The sequence below is a fragment of the Mandrillus leucophaeus genome, unplaced genomic scaffold (assembly GCF_000951045.1).
Source record: "Mandrillus leucophaeus isolate KB7577 unplaced genomic scaffold, Mleu.le_1.0 Scaffold512, whole genome shotgun sequence".
NCBI lineage: Eukaryota > Metazoa > Chordata > Mammalia > Primates > Cercopithecidae > Mandrillus > Mandrillus leucophaeus.
Genome location: NW_012105498.1, coordinates 1335933 through 1354551, shown reverse-complemented (window position 1 = coordinate 1354551; position 18619 = coordinate 1335933). Strand labels below are relative to the sequence as shown.

The 18619-nt window shown below is 40.2% G+C and overlaps 1 protein-coding gene across 6 annotated transcripts in view; it reads left to right on the top strand.

Moving 5' to 3' along the window:
• Positions 1–18619, top strand: part of DLG2 (discs, large homolog 2 (Drosophila)) — a 916021-nt gene that overhangs the window by 822575 nt on the left and 74827 nt on the right. For all 6 annotated transcript variants that reach the window (XM_011996427.1, XM_011996426.1, XM_011996430.1 and 3 more), the window contains one exon: positions 10254–10430. In XM_011996427.1, the coding sequence (XP_011851817.1) occupies positions 10254–10430 (177 nt within the window). The remainder of the gene's footprint in view (positions 1–10253; positions 10431–18619) is intronic.

Genomic DNA, 18619 nt, shown 5'->3' with positions numbered 1-18619 from the left:
TTGCACATTGATTTTGTATCCTGAGACTTTGCTGAAGTTGCTTATCAGCTTAAGGAGATTTTGGGCTGAGACAATGGGGTTTTCTAAATATATAATCACGTCATCTGCAAACAGGGACAATTTGACTTCCTCTTCTCCTAATTGAATACCCTTTATTTCTTTCTCCTGCCTGATTGCCCTGGCCAGAACTTCCAGCACTATGTTAAATAGGAGTGGTGAGAGAGGGCATCCCTGTCTTGTGCTAGTTTTCAAATGGAATGCTTCCAGTTTTTGCCCATTCAGTATGATTTCTGAGAACTCTTTTCTGTTCCATTGGTCTGTATTTCTGTTTTGGTACCAGTACCATGCTGTTTTGGTTACTGTAGCCTTGTAGTATAGTTTGAAGTCAGGTAGCATGATGCTTCCAGCTTTGTTCTTTTGGCTTAGGATTGTCTTGGTAATGCAGGGTCTTTTTTGGTTCCATATGGCTGTGGGCTTGTCATAAATAGCTCTTATTATTTTGAGATACGTTCCATCAACAGCGAATTTATTGCGAGTTTTTTTAGCATGAAGGGCTGTTGAATTTTGTCAAAGGCCTTTTCTGCATCTTTTGAGATAATCATGTGGTTTTTATCTTTGGTTCTGTTTATATGCTGGATTACGTTTACTGATTTGCATATGTTGAACCAGCCTTGCATCCCAGGGATGAAGCCCATTCGATCATGGTGGATAAACTTTTTGATATGTTGCTGGATTCGGTTTGCCAGTATTTTATTGAGGATTTTTGCATCGATGTTCATCAGGGATATTGGTCTAAAATTCTCTTTTTTTGCTGTGTCTCTGCCAGGCTTTCTTATGAGGATGATGTTGGCCTCATAAAATGAGTTAGCGAAGATTCCCTCTTTTTCTATTGATTGGAATAGTTTCAGAAGGAATGATCCCAGCTCCTCCTTGTACCTCTGGTAGCATTCGGCTGGAATCCATCTGGTCCTGCACTTTTTTTGATTGGTAGACTATTAAGTATTGCCTCAATTTCAGCACCTGTCTTTGGTCTATTCAGGAATTCCAACTTCTTCCTGGTTTGGTCTTGGGAGGATGTATATGTCCAGGAATTTATCCATTTCTTCTAGGTTTTCTTGTTTATTTGCACAGAGGTGTTTGTAGTATTCTCTGATGATAGTTTGTATTTCTGTGGGATCGGTGGTAATATCTCCTTTATCATTTTTTATTGTGTCTTTTTGTTTCTTCTCTCTTTTCTTCTTTATTAGTCTTGCTAGCGGTCTATCAATTTAATTGATCATTTCAAAAAACCAGCTCCTGGATTCATTGATTTTTTTGAAGGGTTTTTTGTGTCTATCTCCTTCAGTTCTGCTCTGATCTTAGTTATTTCTTGCCTTCTGCTAGCTTTTGAAAGTGTTTGCTCTTGCTTCTCTAGTTCTTTTAATTGTGATGTTAGGGTGTCAATTTTAGATCTTTCTTGCTTTCTCTTGTGGGCATTTAGTGCTATAAATTTCCCTCTATACATTGCTTTAAATGTGTTCCAGAGATTCTGGTATGTTGTGTCTTTGTTCTCATTGGTTTCAAAGAACATCTTTATTTCTGCTTTCATTTCATTATATACCCAGTAGTCATTCAGGAGCAGGTTGTTCAGTTTCCATGTAGTGGAGTGGTTTTGAGTGAGTTTCTTAATCCTGAGCTCTAGTTTGATTGCACTGTGGTCTGAGAGACAGTTTGTTATAATTTCTGTTCTTTTATATTTGCTGAGGAGTACTTTACTTCCAATTATGTGGTCAATTTTGAAATAAGTGTGATGTGGTGCTGAGAAGAATGTATATTCTGTTGATTTGGGGTGGAGATTTCTGTAGATGTCTATTAGGTCCGCTTGGTGCAGAGCTGAGTTCAATTCCTGGGTATCATTGTTAACTTTCTGTCTCGATCTGTCTAATGTTGACAGTGGGGTGTTAAAGTCTCCCATTATTATTGTGTGGGAGTCTAAGTCTCTTTGTAAGTCTCTAAGGACTTGCTTTATGAATCTGGGTGCTCCTGTATTGGGTGCATATATATTTAGGATAGTTAGCTCTTCTTGTTGAAATGTAATGGCCTTCTTTGTCTCTTTTGATCTTTGTTGGTTTAAAGTCTGTTTTATCAGAGACTAAGATTTGCAACCCCTGCCTTTTTTTGTTTTCCATTTGCTTGGTAGATCTCCCTCTATCCCTTTATTTTGAGCCTATGTGTGTCTCTACACATGAGATGGGTCTCCTGAATACAGCACACTGATGGCTCTTGATTCTTTATCCAGTTTGCCAGTCTGTGTCTTTTAATTAGAGCATTTAGCCCTTTTACATTTAAGGTTAACATAGTTATGTGTGAATTTGATCCTGTCATTATGACGTTAGCTGATTATTTTGCTTGTTATTTGATGCAGTTTCTTCCTAGCATCGATGGTCTTTACATTTTGGCATATTTTTGCAGTGGCTGGTACCAGTTGTTCCTTTCCATGTTTAGTGCCTCCTTCAGGAGCTCTTGTAGAGCAGGCCTGGTGGTGACAAAATCTCTCAATATTTGCTTGTCTGTAAAGGATTTTATTTCTCCTTCACTTATGAAACTTTGTTTGGCTGGATATTAAATTCTGGGTTGAAAATTCTTTAAGAATGTTAAATATAGGCCCCTACTCTCTTCTGGCTTGTAGAGTTTCTGCCTAGAGATCTGCTGTTAGTCTGATGGGCTTCCCTTTGTGGGTAACCCGACCTTTCTCTCTGGCTGCCCTTAGCATTTTTTCCTTCATTTCAACTTTGGTGAATCTGATAATTATGTGTCTTGGAGTTGTTCTTCTTGAGGAGTATCTTTGTGGCATTCTCTGTATGTCCTGAATTTGAACGTTGGCCTGCCTTGCTATGTTGGGAAAGTTCTCCTGGATAATATCCTGCAGAGTGTTTTCCAACTTGGTTCCATTCTCCCCGTCACTTTCAGGTACATCCATCAGACATAGATTTGGTCTTTTCACCTAGTCCCATATTTCTTGGAGGCTTTTTTCATTTCTTTTTACTCTTTTTTCTGTAAACTTCTCTTCTCACTTCATTTCATTCATTTGATCTTCAATTACTGATACCCTTTCTTACAGGTGATTGAATTGGTTACTGAAGCTTGTGCATTTGTCACGTAGTTCTTGTACCATGGTTTTCAACTCTATCAGGTCATTTAAGGACTTGTCTATATTGGCTATTCTAGTTAGCCATTCGTCTAATCACTTTTCAAGGTTTTTATCTTCTTTTGTGATGGGTTCGAACTTCCTTCTTTAGCTCGGAGAGGTTTGATCATGTGAAGCCTTCTTCTCTCAACTTGTCAGTCATTCTCCGTCCAGCTTTGTTCGGTTGCTGGCAAGGAGCTGCATTCCTTTGGAGCGAGAGAGACACTCTGATTTTTAGAATTTTCAGCTTTTCTGCTTTGTTTTTTCCACATCTTTGTGGTTTTATCTACCTTTGGTCTTTGATGATGGTGACGTACAGATGGGGTTTTGATGTGGATGTTCTTTTTGTTGATGTTGATGCTTTTCCTTTCTGTTTGTTAGTTTTCCTTCTAACAGTCAGGACCCTCAGTTGCAGGTGTGTTGGAGTTTGCTAGAGGTCCACTCCAGACCCTGTTTGCCTGGGTATCAGCAGCAGAGGCTGCAGAAGAGTGAATATTACTGAACAGCAAATGTTGCTGCCTGATCATTCCTCTGGAAGCTTCGTCTCAGAGGGGTGCCTGGCCGTATGAAGTGTTAGTCTGCCCCTACTAGGGGGTGCCTCCCAGTTAGGCTACTCAGGGGTCAGGGATCCACTTGAGGAGGCAGTCTTTCTGTTCTCAGATATCAAACTCCATGCTAGGAGAGCCACTACTCTCTTCAAAGCTGTCAGACAGGTACATTTAAATCTGCAGAGGTTTCTTCTGCCTTTTGTTTGGCTATGCCCTGTCCCCAGAGGTGGAGTCTACAGAGAGGCAGGCAAGCTTCCTTGAGCTGCAGTGGGCTCCACCCAGTTCAAGCTTCCTGGCCCGCTTTGTGTACCTACTCAAGCCTCAGCAATGGTGGGTGCCCTCCCCCAGCCTCACTGCTGCCACCTTGCAGTTAGATCTCAGACTGCTGTGCTAGCAATGAAGAAGGCCCTGTGGGTGTGGGACCCACCGAGTCAGGCGCAGGATATAATCTCCTGGTGTGCCGTTTGCTAAGACCCTTGGAAAAGCCCAGTATTAGGGTGGGAGTGACCCAGTTTTCCAGGTGCTGTGTGTTACAGTTTCCCTTGGCTGGGAAAGGGAATTCCCTTCCCCCTTGCACTTCCTGGGTGAGGCAATGCCTCACCCTGCTTCAGCTCTCGCTCAGTGGGCTGCACCCTCTGTCCTGCACCCACTGTCTGACACACCCCAGTGGATGAACCTGGTACCTCAGTTAGAAATGCAGAAATCACCTGTCTTCTGTGTTGCTCACACTGGGAACTGTAGACTGGAACTGTTCCTATTCAGCCATCTTGGAACCTCCTCTCGTAAGTGCCTGTTTTCTTGATGGCTGTAACCTAATAACCATTCGCAGTTTATGAAGGCTACCATTTCCTTGGCTTGTGGTCCTCTTCCCCTAACTTTGAAGCCAGCAGTGGTGGATCAAGTCCCTCCCAAGTCACATCTCTCTGATCTACTCTTTTTGTCTTCCTCTTCCACTTCTAAAGATTCATGCAATTTGATTGAGTCCACCCAGATAATCCAGGACAATCTCCTGCTCTCCAGATCCTTAAGCTTAATCACATCTCTAAGTCCCTTTTGCTGTATGAGATAAAATATTCATAAACTCTGAGAATTAAAGTGTGGACATTTTGGGAGAGTGAGTTAAGGATATTATTTCTCCTACCATATCCTTGTTAACTATGAAACACATCAAATAATTTTTCCTATTCTTAGTGATACTGTCTCTCCATCCTCATCATTCACTGCTATCCTAGCTTTAAAGTGGTACAGCCAAAACTAAATTCCCTGGCATATATAGTAAACACCAATACTTTTAAGCTCCATGATTGTTAAATATTACCTCAATCTAAGCCCAAGGGGAGAGTGTGAGTGTTTTGAGCTGGAAAGAGTTGCTTGCAAAAGAACATAGAGGTTGGTATAGCAGGAAATTCATAGGTCTTAGAGGCAGACAGGATTTGAGTCCTGCCCCATCACTTGATAACTGGCATGACACTGAACATGTTGCTTAAATTATCCAAGTCTGTATTTCCTCTTCTATAATACAGGGCTAATATATGCATTGCAGGATAGCTGTGAGAACTGAATGTGTCCTCTATAAACTACTCATGCGTATTTTTTGCAGGCTAGTCCGTAGTATCACTATAAGTGTTATCATCAAATCATGAAATCCTTAGGTATAAGATCTAAGTACAACATTTCTTATCAGGAATTCCAAGAATTCTGAGATTATGAACATGAACTTTTGAGTGAGACACATCTATCTATATTTTAATCCTGGTTCTGCTACTTACTATCTTATTTTCATTTCACCTCTTTATATCTCATTTTCTTTATGAGAACAAAAATGCTTACATGGCAGAATTGTTGTCAGAAATAATAACAAAGTGGAACTCATTTGTGTTGGATATTTTACATGTGTCGTCCCATTGTCATATCTCCACAGCACCCTTTTGCGTTAGTACCATTATTATCTGCATTTCCTAAATAAGAGAACGCCCATCTAAGGTAAAGTGGTTATCTAAGAAGTTAAGTAACATGCCCAAATTATACAGCTAAGAATGGCAGAACTGGGACATAAACCCAGGTCTTCTCTGTCTTGGAAGCCTGGCATATAATCCATATGCTATGTTGCCTACCCCATAAATTGAATGAGACAATGAATATAAAATGCTTACTGCATTGTGTAACACCTAAAAAGCACTATTTTAGTAGGGTACCCAGGTATCTCACAGCCATATTGCACAGTCATGAGGATGAGCAGCTGCTTCACTCTTCCCTTACTAGACTTCCCCAGTTGGCAAGGGGCCACCACACGTTGAAATTCAGGAGGGGCAGGAGGGATAGGAAAGTTATTACATTATTCATGTCCAATTCTACTTGTCTAATGGACTTGTTAAAAGCACCCTGGATGGAAAGTGTGAGTCTTAATGGCATTTTATAAAAGTTGCTGTGATGAATTAGCACATAAAGCAAATTAAAAACAGCTTATCGCTTGTTAAATTAGGTGATGGGGCACTGTAGCATTTTTCCCAGATGTGAGGATCCATTAATATCCAAAGGAGCCAGAGGCTGCTGAAATGTGTCAGCTGCTTGGTTTTAGGGACCTGCCAAGTCTGAATAAATGTAATCCTAGAGGGGCAGATTGTCCAAGATCAATAGAGCTCATGGAAAGAACCTGTTGCTGAGCTCCTTAGGAAGGACACCTGCATCTAATAACAGGAGTGGGAAAGTTCCCCTTAAGGACTCTCGGGAATAGAATAGTGCAGGCGAGTGAATGCCTGACCTGGTAGAAACCTCCAGGAATAGTCCCCACTCCCACTTCAAATGGGAATGCAGAGACGTGAGAGAAGAAGGGCTTTCAAAAGCCACCTGAAACATTTTCACACACCTGTATTGAGGATCTACTTTGGATCCGGCACCCTACTAGGTCCTGAGGATACAGAGATATTTTAGATGTCTTTATGCATAGTCCAGAAAACAGCTTTTAGGTGGCACAATTGGCACACAGACCACCTGATTCAAATTATAATATGTTTTTCAGAATAACAGTTATTATAATAATATCTTACATTTACTGAGCCCTCACTAGTGCCAGGCCAGTGTTACGATACTTTGCGTATATTATTTCATTTAATCCTCATCATAACTCTTTTGAGACAGATGGTGTTATTATTTATGCCAGTTTTACAGTTAAGAAAATCTGAGGCCCAGAGGGGCTAAGTAACTTGCCTAAGATCACATAGTTAAAAAATTGCAAACCTAGGCAGTCTGGCTCCAGAGCCTGCCTTCTTGGCTACTGCTTGTCAGCCTTTCTGTTGGTTTCTCTACCTCAACTTCCCATAGTTTACATCCAGAAGGAGCCTAGAGTCAGGCCAGCAGTTCAAGGACTTTGGAGATAAGAAATACTTGGACAAGGACTGAGCAGTAAGGGAGTTTCAGGAATTTAGGGAAGAAGTGGTTGTCAGCCCTGAAGGGAAGATTAAAAGTCTTTGGCACTGCTAGACTGTGAGCATGGCCAGAGGGCAACAAGCGGGGAAATTGAGCCATGTAATAAAATGGCCAAGAAAACAGAATTTGGAATCAGATACACCTCATTTTGTATTCAACCTCCACCACATGTGTTTGTGTGACCTGGGCCAGGCTCCTTAACTTCCTGAGCCTCCTTCCCTCATCTATAAAGTGGGGATACTAATTTTTACCTTTAGGGTTGCTGTGACATCAAATAAGACAATGACTACAAAGTTCCAGACCACCTAATAAGGGCGTAAGTAGTAGTAGCCATCATGGTTATCATTTTCCACACCTTATCATCACCACCTCCCAGGTTGAATGAGGGGGCAAGGTGAAGAGCACTGAACTAGACTTGGATCTGGAGACCCAACATCTAGTCCTAGGTTGCTGCCACTGAGCTGTATATTCTGGAGTTAGTCAGTGGGCCCCAGTAGATCTGTCCCTCATCTTTTAACAACAACAACAACAAAAGTTGGGAGGATAGTACTATGTCTGTCACACCTTCTTCACAGCAACTGATTGAGTCACAACAAGGTAACTTGTGTGAAAATGCTTTTCAATCTATAGAGCGTGTGTTGGGGTTCCCCAAGACAACTCCCAGGTTGATGACTCACTAGGATAGTTCACAGGACTCAGCATGATCATGCTCATGATTATGATTTATTACTGCAAAAAGATACTAAACAATGTCAGATAAGGGAACAGGAGCAGAGGACAAAGTCTGGAAAAAATTAGCTGCAAGTTTCCGAGAGTACTCTCTCAGTGGTGTCACACAGGAAGTGCCTAATTCTTCCAGCAACAAATTGCAACAACAGGTGCAAAATGTCTACCAGGGAATCTTATTAGAGATTTAATGTCCAGGTTTACTGGGAGCTGGTCACGTAGGCAGCCTCTGCCTAGCACATACCATAATATCAGACTCCCAGAAAGAAAGCAGGTGTTCAGTATAAATTATATTGTTTGTACAAACAGTTTAGGCCCAGTAAGCCATTCTTATGAGAAAATGGTGGGAACCCTCCCAAAATCTAACTTCCCAGATGTCAGCCAAGGGCCACCCTTACAAGCAAGAACAGCAGTCTCAGGCCTGCTACGTTAACTCCTTTTTGCACAGAGTAGAATCTAAAGGAAAGATTTGTATTAGCATCTACTCGGAACGAAAAAGGGAGATAATAAAAACATCATTTCATACTTACTATTTGTCATTGTGTGCCAGGTCCATTTGTCCACGCTTTATATGTATATTACCTTATGTAACATTTTACCCATACAGCACTCAGTAATGGAGGTATTGTTCTCATCATTGTCATCATTATCACTATGTTGTATATGAGGAAACTGAAGCCTAAAAGAGACTAAGTAACTTGCCCAGCTGACTAGCTGTAAGAGTAAGACGCAGTAGGAGCGGGACATAGACCCAGTAGTCCATATTCATAACAACACTGTACTATACTAGACTGCACATACTGTAGGCTTAGTGCTGCATATGTGTTATTTCATTAAGGATCACAGTAGTTCTAGGTGAGTGTTGTTATTAGACTAATTTTGCATCAAAAAACCTGTGGCTCAAGAATGTTAACTAATGTATGTCACATCACAGAATCAGAGAAGTGATAGCTTCAGGAGTGGGTGTTGGTCTTTCCACAGCTCCCCGTTCCTGACTGGGGCTTTGTCTGAGCCTTTGGCAGGGGTGGTCAAGGTGCAAATGATTCATTCCGGGAGCTTGGACCAGGAAACCCTCTCCAAATTCCATCTTTGGGAGACAGTGTTAATGAAAGAAGGGACTATGTTGCAAGTAATTATACTTTTCCTGCTGTGTTTAAGAGCTCTAGATGCTGTCTTCAGCTCTTTCTTGTTGTCATGGCAGCAGATGTGACATTTCTTTGATGGACAAAGAAAGAAGAAGAAAACCACACTTGGTCTTCAGTGTGGAAAAATCTAAAATAAAACAGATTTTTAGAAAAATCTGTTCCCCAGATCTTGCTAGTTTTGCATACATAGTAGTTATACTCTAAGGAAATTCTTAGAATGAAATCAAAGGGGAATACACAGACAGGTAGTGAAATCTGCTTCTCTGGGAAAGTCATATGCTGTATGTGTGTGGTGGTGATTTTTGAAAATGGGATATACAGCAGGATGTGTACAATACAGGAGTGGTGGCCAATGTTCACCTTTTAAAGATGACAGCTAGTTTCTAAGATCTTGTTCATCATTTTGATTCTGATTCCACCTCCTTCATGCCGCCATTCATACATATTACAGTGCATTGGCCTTAACAAATGCTTAGCAAATGCTTTTTAGTGAGGGCAGCATGATACAGAAAGCAAGAATTGTAATTCAGAGATAAGTGCCATGATGAGGTAAGCTCGGCATTATATGGAAGCAGAAAGATTTGTCGTGCTGTTAATATGACTTTTATCTAGCCATACCCATATATATGCATACATTTTTAAATTTACTGCATTTTATGCATGTATTCAGGTGATTGCATTAACCTCTTCATCCAGTTGCAGTGGTGGTCCAATATTTCATTGAGTAGAGGGATCACCTACTCAATGGGTGGACCTTTGTTACTGTTTTTTCCCATTACGAAAGAAACAGTTCTACAGGCTGATACAGCTGAGATGATTTGTTTACAGAACAAAATGCTTCATTTAGAAGGATAGCCATATTTCTCTTTATTATTTTACTTTTTTTAGTAATTTTAAAAATTTGATTGTAATGTGAGGGGAAAAAAATCTCAATTAGGTAGTAAACTGCCTTTCTCATCTTCTATTATCACCTTCTAACATCTGATGGTCTCCAAGAAAAGAAGCAGATCTCAGTTTTGAATATCTATAGGCTGCCCCTGTAACCTCCAAGAAGAAGCAAGAGCTAACTTTAGTGTGTTGCCAAAGCAGTGAGAGTGTAGACTGTGATCCAGGGAATCATCCCGGGAGTTGATACCACGTGATGATGGGTTCTCAGAGCAAGAGTGAACATTTGAAACCACAACTCCTAAATCTGTGCTGACAGAGATTCCTAACAGTGTCCTCTTTTGTCCTTTCCTCCAGAGCCATGTTTGACTACGACAAGAGCAAGGACAGTGGGCTTCCAAGTCAAGGACTTAGTTTTAAATATGGAGATATTCTCCACGTTATCAATGCCTCTGATGATGAGTGGTGGCAAGCCAGGAGAGTCATGCTGGAGGGAGACAGTGAGGAGATGGGGGTCATCCCCAGCAAACGGAGGTAAGAATGCCTTTTGTAGCAGAATATTTGCTTTTCAGCTATCCAGGGAGTGGAGATGAGGGAAGAAGAAGGTGGGAGAAACTGTTCACAAAATTAAATTTATTTAAATGGGATAGTCAATCTGCAGGAAAATTGTCAGTGGTGACAGGTGACATGAATTAAAAATCCTCTTTCTCCTATATTAGGGTTTTACCAAAATTGGTGACTGTGACAAGAAATAAAGGAAGAAAGAGAATCGGCTTACACTGTGTTCCTAAAACTTTTACCAGAGTGTGCATGTGCAAACTTGTGCTTATCAGCTTATACGCTGACTTACAAATTCAGCCCATTTATTTCCAGAGTTTCAACATTTACCAATGAATTTTATAGAAAGGTCAAGTTGAAGGCAAATGAAGTAGGCAATTTACTAGGCTAAGGTCCTGGCTATGTAGTATCTACAAATATTGGTGGAAAAAAAATGGAAAACCTTCATCTCAAATTCAGATGCTTGGGATATGAACTGTCAAACATCTGGTGAGGTCTAAGTACTGACTGGGTTTACAATTTTTTTTTTCTTTTTTTTACTGTTTTCTTTACTCTTGTTCCCCACCTCACAACTTCCAATAGCTACCCAGATATTTAGTTCTGTGTAAGTGTTTCCTAAATCAAGAGCATCATGCTTTCTCTTCCAAGCATTTCTTCAGCTCTACTTTTGAAAAGCAGAAATGTGCTTCAGAACAGCCAACTCCTTAATCTGTCCCAGCGGATCTATCACCAGACAGGAACTTGCCTTCTCACAAATGTCCCTTTGGCACCAAGATATCCAAGAAACAGAAATTGGCTCTATCCCAGAGACTAGATATAGTACAAAATCAGTCAGGAATGATGCTTAATAAAAGCAGGCACTAATTTTTCTCAAGCTGCAGATTTCTCAAAGGGCTTTGATCCTCATCTCCAAACACCCAAAATGCCTCTGTAAAATATTCCCAGTGAAGCTGGGCCTTTAAGTGCTACTACACATCAAGTGATTGGGCTAGTACAAACCATAGTGGGAAGATGGAATTTAAACCTCAGAATAACTCTGTAGGATATTTGTGCTCCCGAGACAGCTGATCTCTTCTCTCTGCCTGTGGTCATACAGCCTGGGGAAGAATGTGACATGGAAAGCAGAGGGCTCACTGGTCCTCAGCTGTTCTCTTACCTTTAGCCAGGAGGAGTCACAGTGAAGGAGCTGAAATTCCAGGGAGCCTCTCCCTCCCGTATGCCAGTGCCTATAGATCTCCCACCAGCAGAATTCTCTGTGTTTCTTTAAGCCTCTTGGCTCCTGGATAAATGCTTGACATTGCTTTGCCAGGGCATTCTGACTGTAGAATGGCTGTGTGTGTTTTCCAAAAGGTTATATGTTTAAACATTGACTCAGCACTGGGTTGTTTATATTCTGAGTCTCTCCATTTCCATTTACTTCAAATAAAAAAAAAGTCAAGACAAAGTGCCTTTTGGTTTGCTTTGATTTAATTATTTTGAGCTGTCTGAAGAGCTGTTCTCTAGAAGAAGGAGCCATCTTGTTGAATTATGGCCCCAAAGATAGTAATGGGGTGGATAAAGGAAAGCTATGTGGGAATAGATGTCAGCTCATTTTAAAGAAGTCCTTTCATTAGTTGGAGCTGCCTAAAGATGGCATGGACTATCTGGGAAGATAGAAAAGGAATTCAAACTTTGGATACAGGAGTTGAACTATACAATTTTCTGGTTCTTTCCAGCCCTGAGGTTCTATGATTCTAACCAATCTTATCAAGTCATTTGTTTATTCAATTAGCGCATCATTTTTCTCCAGAAGAACATTCTCAATGCTATTCCTCCTGAAATAATTTTCCACCTGCTGGTAATCATTCTTGAATTAGCTATTTCTCTCTTATTTTGGAAGAGAACCATCTTAACAACCAGAGTATAGCTGACCTGGAAAATAAGTTTAATTAGTGACTGCAATGTTGATATTTATTTACATTCTACTTTTTATGAAGGGTACAGTAGCTCCACCTCATATATATAATATATATTATATAATATATATATTTATATAATTTATAGCTGTAAATAAATTTCTGCCAAATTTTCTTTTTAGGATTTTAATTATTTTCAAAATAGTTACTTTTATTGCTTTAAGTATTTGTAAAAGTAATACCTTGTATTGTAGAAAGGTGGGAACATCTAGAAAAACATAAAGAAAATAAAAATCACTTATAATTCTACCCCACAAAGAGTACTCATGTACTTATTGTAATGCAATTTAAAACCTACATTTATTAGGTTGATGTTATTTTTCAATCGTTAATTTCTTTCTAGCCTGTTTCCTGAGTATAATTTACCTAGTAGTGCTCATCTGGAAAATTTTTTAAATCTCATAATGGATAACATCAGTGTATGACTTTATGCCATTTACAAAAATGTTTCTCTATTGATAATGTCATTTAATCATCCCAAATGAAACCATGAGATGAAAAGTATGAATATTATCACCTTCCCCCTCCTTTTTTCTGAAGATGGTGAATAAATTTTATTTAACAAAACATTCCTATTGCATGCTAGACACTGTTGTAAGCCCTTTACAATTATTAACTTATTTAAACCTCATTAGAACCCTATGAGTAAGTTGCTATTATTATCCTTATTTTACAAATGAGGAGATTGAGGCACAGAGAGGTTCATTAATGTGCCTGAAATTGCCCGTGTAGTAAGTGGTAGAACGGGAATTTGAATCCAGGCTACAGAATTGCACTTAAGACATATGCAATCTTGCCCCGCAAAGGTACAAAAATAGGAGCTGGCAAAATTCAATTCAGCAAGCATTGCTTGGGCAGCATCTGAGTGCCATGTACTGGAGCCCATCACTTGTGGCTCCACTGCCTGGAGCCCATCACTTGTGGGACCAACATGTAACTGTGGCACAGCTACTCTGTGATTAGGGCAATGCGGGCTATCTTGTAAAGGCCAGGAAAGTGAAATGGCAGCAGACAGAGAGTGAATTCCATTTGATGTCAGCACTGATTATGTATTGCACCAGTTACTTTCAAATACATGATTTCAACTTAATCTTCACGAAAACCTCACAAGGAAACTGAGGATCAGAGAAGTCAAGTAACTTACCCAAAAATACACAGCCAGCCACTGACCAAACACCAGTCTCTTTGATAACAAAGCCAGATGACTTTACACTACACCAGGAACACTACCCTAGGAGCATATGTCAAGTAAGGAAATAGAAAGTCAGGCAATTTAAGTAGCCTGCCAAAATTACAGTGGCAGCAGGGGACTAAGCCTGGATTCAAACACATGCCTTTCTGATGTCTCTATGAGCAATTGCAAAGGTTTGGGGCTCTTCTTGGCCTTCCAGCTCTCAAGTCTGGTGGCCCACATTTCAGGGTCTCTTAAGAGGGAAAATTGGAAGTCCATGTCTTGCTCCCACCTGGCATAAAGGGACTGACTTTGGCAGCGAGCACCTGAAATGGGGTACCTGTATTACTTCCTTTTTACAGGTAAGGAAATTGGGACCAGTAATGAGAAGTGACGTCATGGGCAGCATTATCATAATCATCTTAGTAGCAGCCTATTGTATAGTGAGTTCTTACTATAGATCAGACATTGTGCAAAACAATTTTCTTATATTATCTCATTTAACATTCATTATAAATTTTTGAAGTCTGCGCTACTATTCTAATTGTATCAACACAAAATCTGAAATCCTAAGAGGTTGAGGACCACCCTAAGTTATAGACCTGGTAAGTGGAAGAGGCAGAATTCAAACCCAGACTTGTGTAACTTTAAAATCTGGACTCTTAGCATAGAATCACTTTTCTGAGATTACATAGTGTGTAAGAGGCCAAGCTGGGTTTTGTTCCATGGTCTTCTCCTTTTTTTTTTTTTTTTTTTTTTTTTGAGACGGAGTACAATACAATCCCAGCTCACTGCAACCTCCACCTCCTGGGTTCAAGCTATTCTCCTGCCTCAGCCTCCTGAGTAGCTGGGATTACAGGCACCCGCCACCATACCCGGCTAATTTTTGTACTTTTAGGAGAGACGAGATTTCGCCATATTGACCAGGCTGGTCTCAAACTCTTGACCTCTGGTGTTCCGCCCACCTCAGCCTCCCAAAATGCTGGAATTATAGGCATAAGCCACTGCTCCCAGCTGTCCCACGGTCTCTTAAGCCAAGTGTCTATTCATTGTTCCCCAGTGATGGGTCACTTGGGCTCTCAGATGGCAGTTTATGGCTGGCATTACATAAGAGTTTACTCATCTAGCCTTCCAAGCAAGCCTGTGGCCACTAATGTGAGTGACATTCTAATTCTCCCTCCAACAGGGCCTGTGGAGCACAGGGAAAGGAACTCCCAGGGACAAATGATGTTCCCACTGTCCAGTGCTCCAAGCCTGACCCAATTATGGGTTTGGCCAGAACCTAAAAATACCAGATGGGAGAGAGGGAGAGGGAGACAGTTGGGCTTATTAAAACATGGCCATTTGGTGCTCTCTGGAGATATGAAATGTCAGAATCGATTGCTCAAATTTTACCATTCCATTTATGTTTTCGGTATTTTGGTCAGTGATGAGATTTGGACAGGGAGGATTATTTCTGCTCAAACAATCTAATTAATTGCTTGAGTCTAAGTGTGAGTGGGGAAGTAAGGCAGTTGTCCTCATTGAGATTTGATCTGTCTCTTCAGGTGGTCCACAATTTCTTTAGGTGAAAGCCTTTGGACCTTAATATTTATTAGCCAAAGAAGTCTTACTCAGTAAAACAATAAGAGAAAATGATACTGAATTTTTACCTAGATTCTTACCAAGAAAGTAAGTTGTGAAATGACAAATCACTTTTTATGGGAAAAACTGGTTGTTCAGCAATTCACTTAAACTCCCTGGCCTAATGGTTTTCACAATTAGGTAAAGAACTAGTAGCCCCCTTGAGAGTTCATTTATTCACTCATTCAACAAAGGCTCATTAAGCAACTACTACGTACCCAGCTCATGTCAGACCCTGGATTATAGATATTATAGGTGAAGTCCTTAGCACAGTTTCTAACACTTAGTGTACATTCCAATAATAGCTGCTTTCCATTTTTCAAAATTTGAGCTTTTGTTGCCAGAAAAAAAATACGTCACATTATTTAGAGCCCTATTTTCCAGACTTAAGTCTCATTTCAGCAGCAAACCATTCACATGCATCCCAGAAAGAGCTAGAAGAGAGGAAAGGGCTGAGGCAGATGAGGAAGATAAGCCACAGACATAGCCTCCCTCTTAAGGAAAGAGATTTGCAGAGAACCCCAAGGCAGTAATGCAAGCCTCTGTGATGGGAATGCACTACTAGGGTTGCTGGTGTGCTGAGGAGACGGATCAACTCAAATAGGGATTTAACTAAGCAGACTTCTGTGTTTAAAGTAAATTTATTCTGAATTTTGAGGTCAATCTCTTGTGGTATGCTACTAACTCAATGATTGTATGCTTAAATTTGGTTGGGGCTTATTTAATAATTAATAATATTCATAGCATTCAGGACATTAGGGAGATGGGGATGCAAGGGTATGTTGGTTATCATTTGTAAAAACCTCAGCCCAGACTTCTAAGGATATGTATGTGCCTTCAAACTGTGGAAGCTGCATCCAAAAATCTCACGTTTATTGAGAATTTGGATCATCCAGGTTTGAGAGGTACCTGAATGCTGTCTCCCAAATTGAGTGGCTATGGACAGACGCTGAAGTTAGCTGTTAGAGAATGTATGTTCAGGCTGTGTTTCTACCACTTTCTGATCTGGTAAGCTTCAAGTCTCAGTTTCTTCAGTTATAAAATGAGATTGATAATACCTAAATCATTAGGTTGTTGTGGGGACCAAATGAGATGATGTAAATGCAAAGGAACTTTATTAATAATTATATGGTGCAACTCCACTTATTAATGAAACTTTCAACCCAAATGGGAAGCAAAACTTTTCAACTTCCTTCATGAGTGACCCGGAAGTATGTGACCTCCGTATGGCTTCAATTTTTTTTTTTTTTTTACTTTCTCTATTACCTGTTTGAAGATTAATAATAAACTATAGAAAATGGTAGGTGAGTGTATGTGTGTGTGTGCATTTGTGTGTGTCTGTGTGTGTGTGTCTGGCTGACTTAATATTCTTTGCAACCTTTTTAAGATTTAAGGGATGAACCACTAAAATCTTCCTAATAGAGACATTTCTCAAGAAAATTGAAAAGGATAAACATGGAAATGGAGTTGAGCTGCAGGGTAGGGGACAATATTAGAATGCTCTGTCTAAGCAGTTCTGAGAGTTGAATACTGAGCTCCTCCTAACATTATGTATGTTTGGAACCTGTGTGAGTTCTGTGGGTTTCTGCAGAATTTATTTGCACACCCTGATCAAATAACCATGTATTCTTTGCATACTACAGTCATTTTGGCATCACTGAATGATGCCAAAGCATTGACTTTAGCCCAGTTAATGCAAAGAAGCTGGAATAAAGTTAGGGCACTAACAACAGTTTTAGAAGACTACAAAGAGACGAATGTAAATTACATTTGCACTCGGATTAAAATCGAGAAAAGGTGATGAAGTGATGAAGCTCAAAGGAGGCATTTTACCAGTGACCATTTTCCACTTGGCAGCTTATCTTATCTGAAATCTATCTTGCTTTCTCCCCAACGGTTGTGCATCTGGTGCAAGTAGAAACTCTTGGTGGAACACATTGTTTTACTTCTTATTTATTTATTTATTTATATTTATTTTTGGGGGAGACAAAGTCTCGCTCTGTCACCCAGGCTAGAGTACAATGGCATGATCTAGGCTCACTGCAACCTCCACCTCCCGGGTTCAAGTGACTCTCCTGCCTCAGCCTCCCACATAGCTGGGATTACAGGTGTCCGCCAACACACCCAGCTAATTTTTTTTTGTGTTTTTAGTGGAGACAGGGTTTCACCATGTTGGCCAGGCTGGTCTCGAACTCTTGACAGGTGATCCACACCCGCCTCAGCCTCCCAATGTGCTGGGCTTACAGGCGTGAGCCACCGCACCCAGCCTCACATTGTTTTAACATATGACGTTAGATTTGAAAAATTTTGTTCAGCTGTTTCCACTCAGATATTCTACTCTCACACTGAAATAAATACATTCTGCAATTCCATTCTGTAACTATAGAAACCCTGATCTTCACTGTGTTTCAGTTGGGAACACAAAAGAGCTCTCAGTTAGAAAGGAGTATGCTGTTAATTATTGATCTATGAATAGCTTAAACTTTATAAACCATTAAGTTTCTGTAGGTTCAGGTTTTTTCTTTCTCTTTTTACCCCACATCTTTGAATTTAAAGCTAGAAATATTTAAACAAGAAGTCATGTTAAAACAATGCAATGAATATTATTTTTGCTGGACAATTATTTATTGAGGACTTGCTATAAAACACCATCAAGTGATAAGTGGGCTTGTACCTTAAGGTACATACAACCCTGTATATGCAGTGCAAATGTAAGTAAACACAAGGAAATCAAGATGTAATGCTGACATGGAGACTGTTCCAGTCAGAAAGGAGCAATCATGTCTAACTGGAGGGGCTCAGAAGAATCAGGGAAATATTTAGATTATTTTCCTCTTTTTCAACCCTAGCCTTCAAACAGGAAAGAGTCCAACCAATTTTATTTTCCTAATATTTCTCAAGCCTTTCCCTCTTCTCCACCCCACTATTATTTCTCATTATTTCTTGCCTGGACTATGGCAACAGCTTTTAAATAGGCCCCCAACCTCCTCCTGCTCCTTCCCTCCTTCAGTCTTTCTTCCACCTTGACCAGGGTTGTTTATTTAAAAGCTGATCTGATTTTATCACTTCGCTGCTTTATATCCTCTAAGAACTTACGATGATTCCCAAGGAAAAAACTCAAGTCCAAAATGTGGATGGATACCCTTTAAAAGGAGTCTGTCACCTCGCTAGCCTCACCGCCCCATCTTATATATCCCCTATGTACCCTGTACTAGAATCTTTCTGCAATCTTGTAGCTCACTCATATCTTCAGGTTGAGGCATGTGTTGTTCCTGCTGTGAAAAATCCCCCTGAAATTTCCCTACTGACAAACTCTTTCTAATCCTTCAGTCTCAGATAAATTGACATTTCCTCCAAGAAGCTTTCTAGTCTTCCTTTGTACCTTCCCAGTGAGATATGTGCTCCCACATTGATAT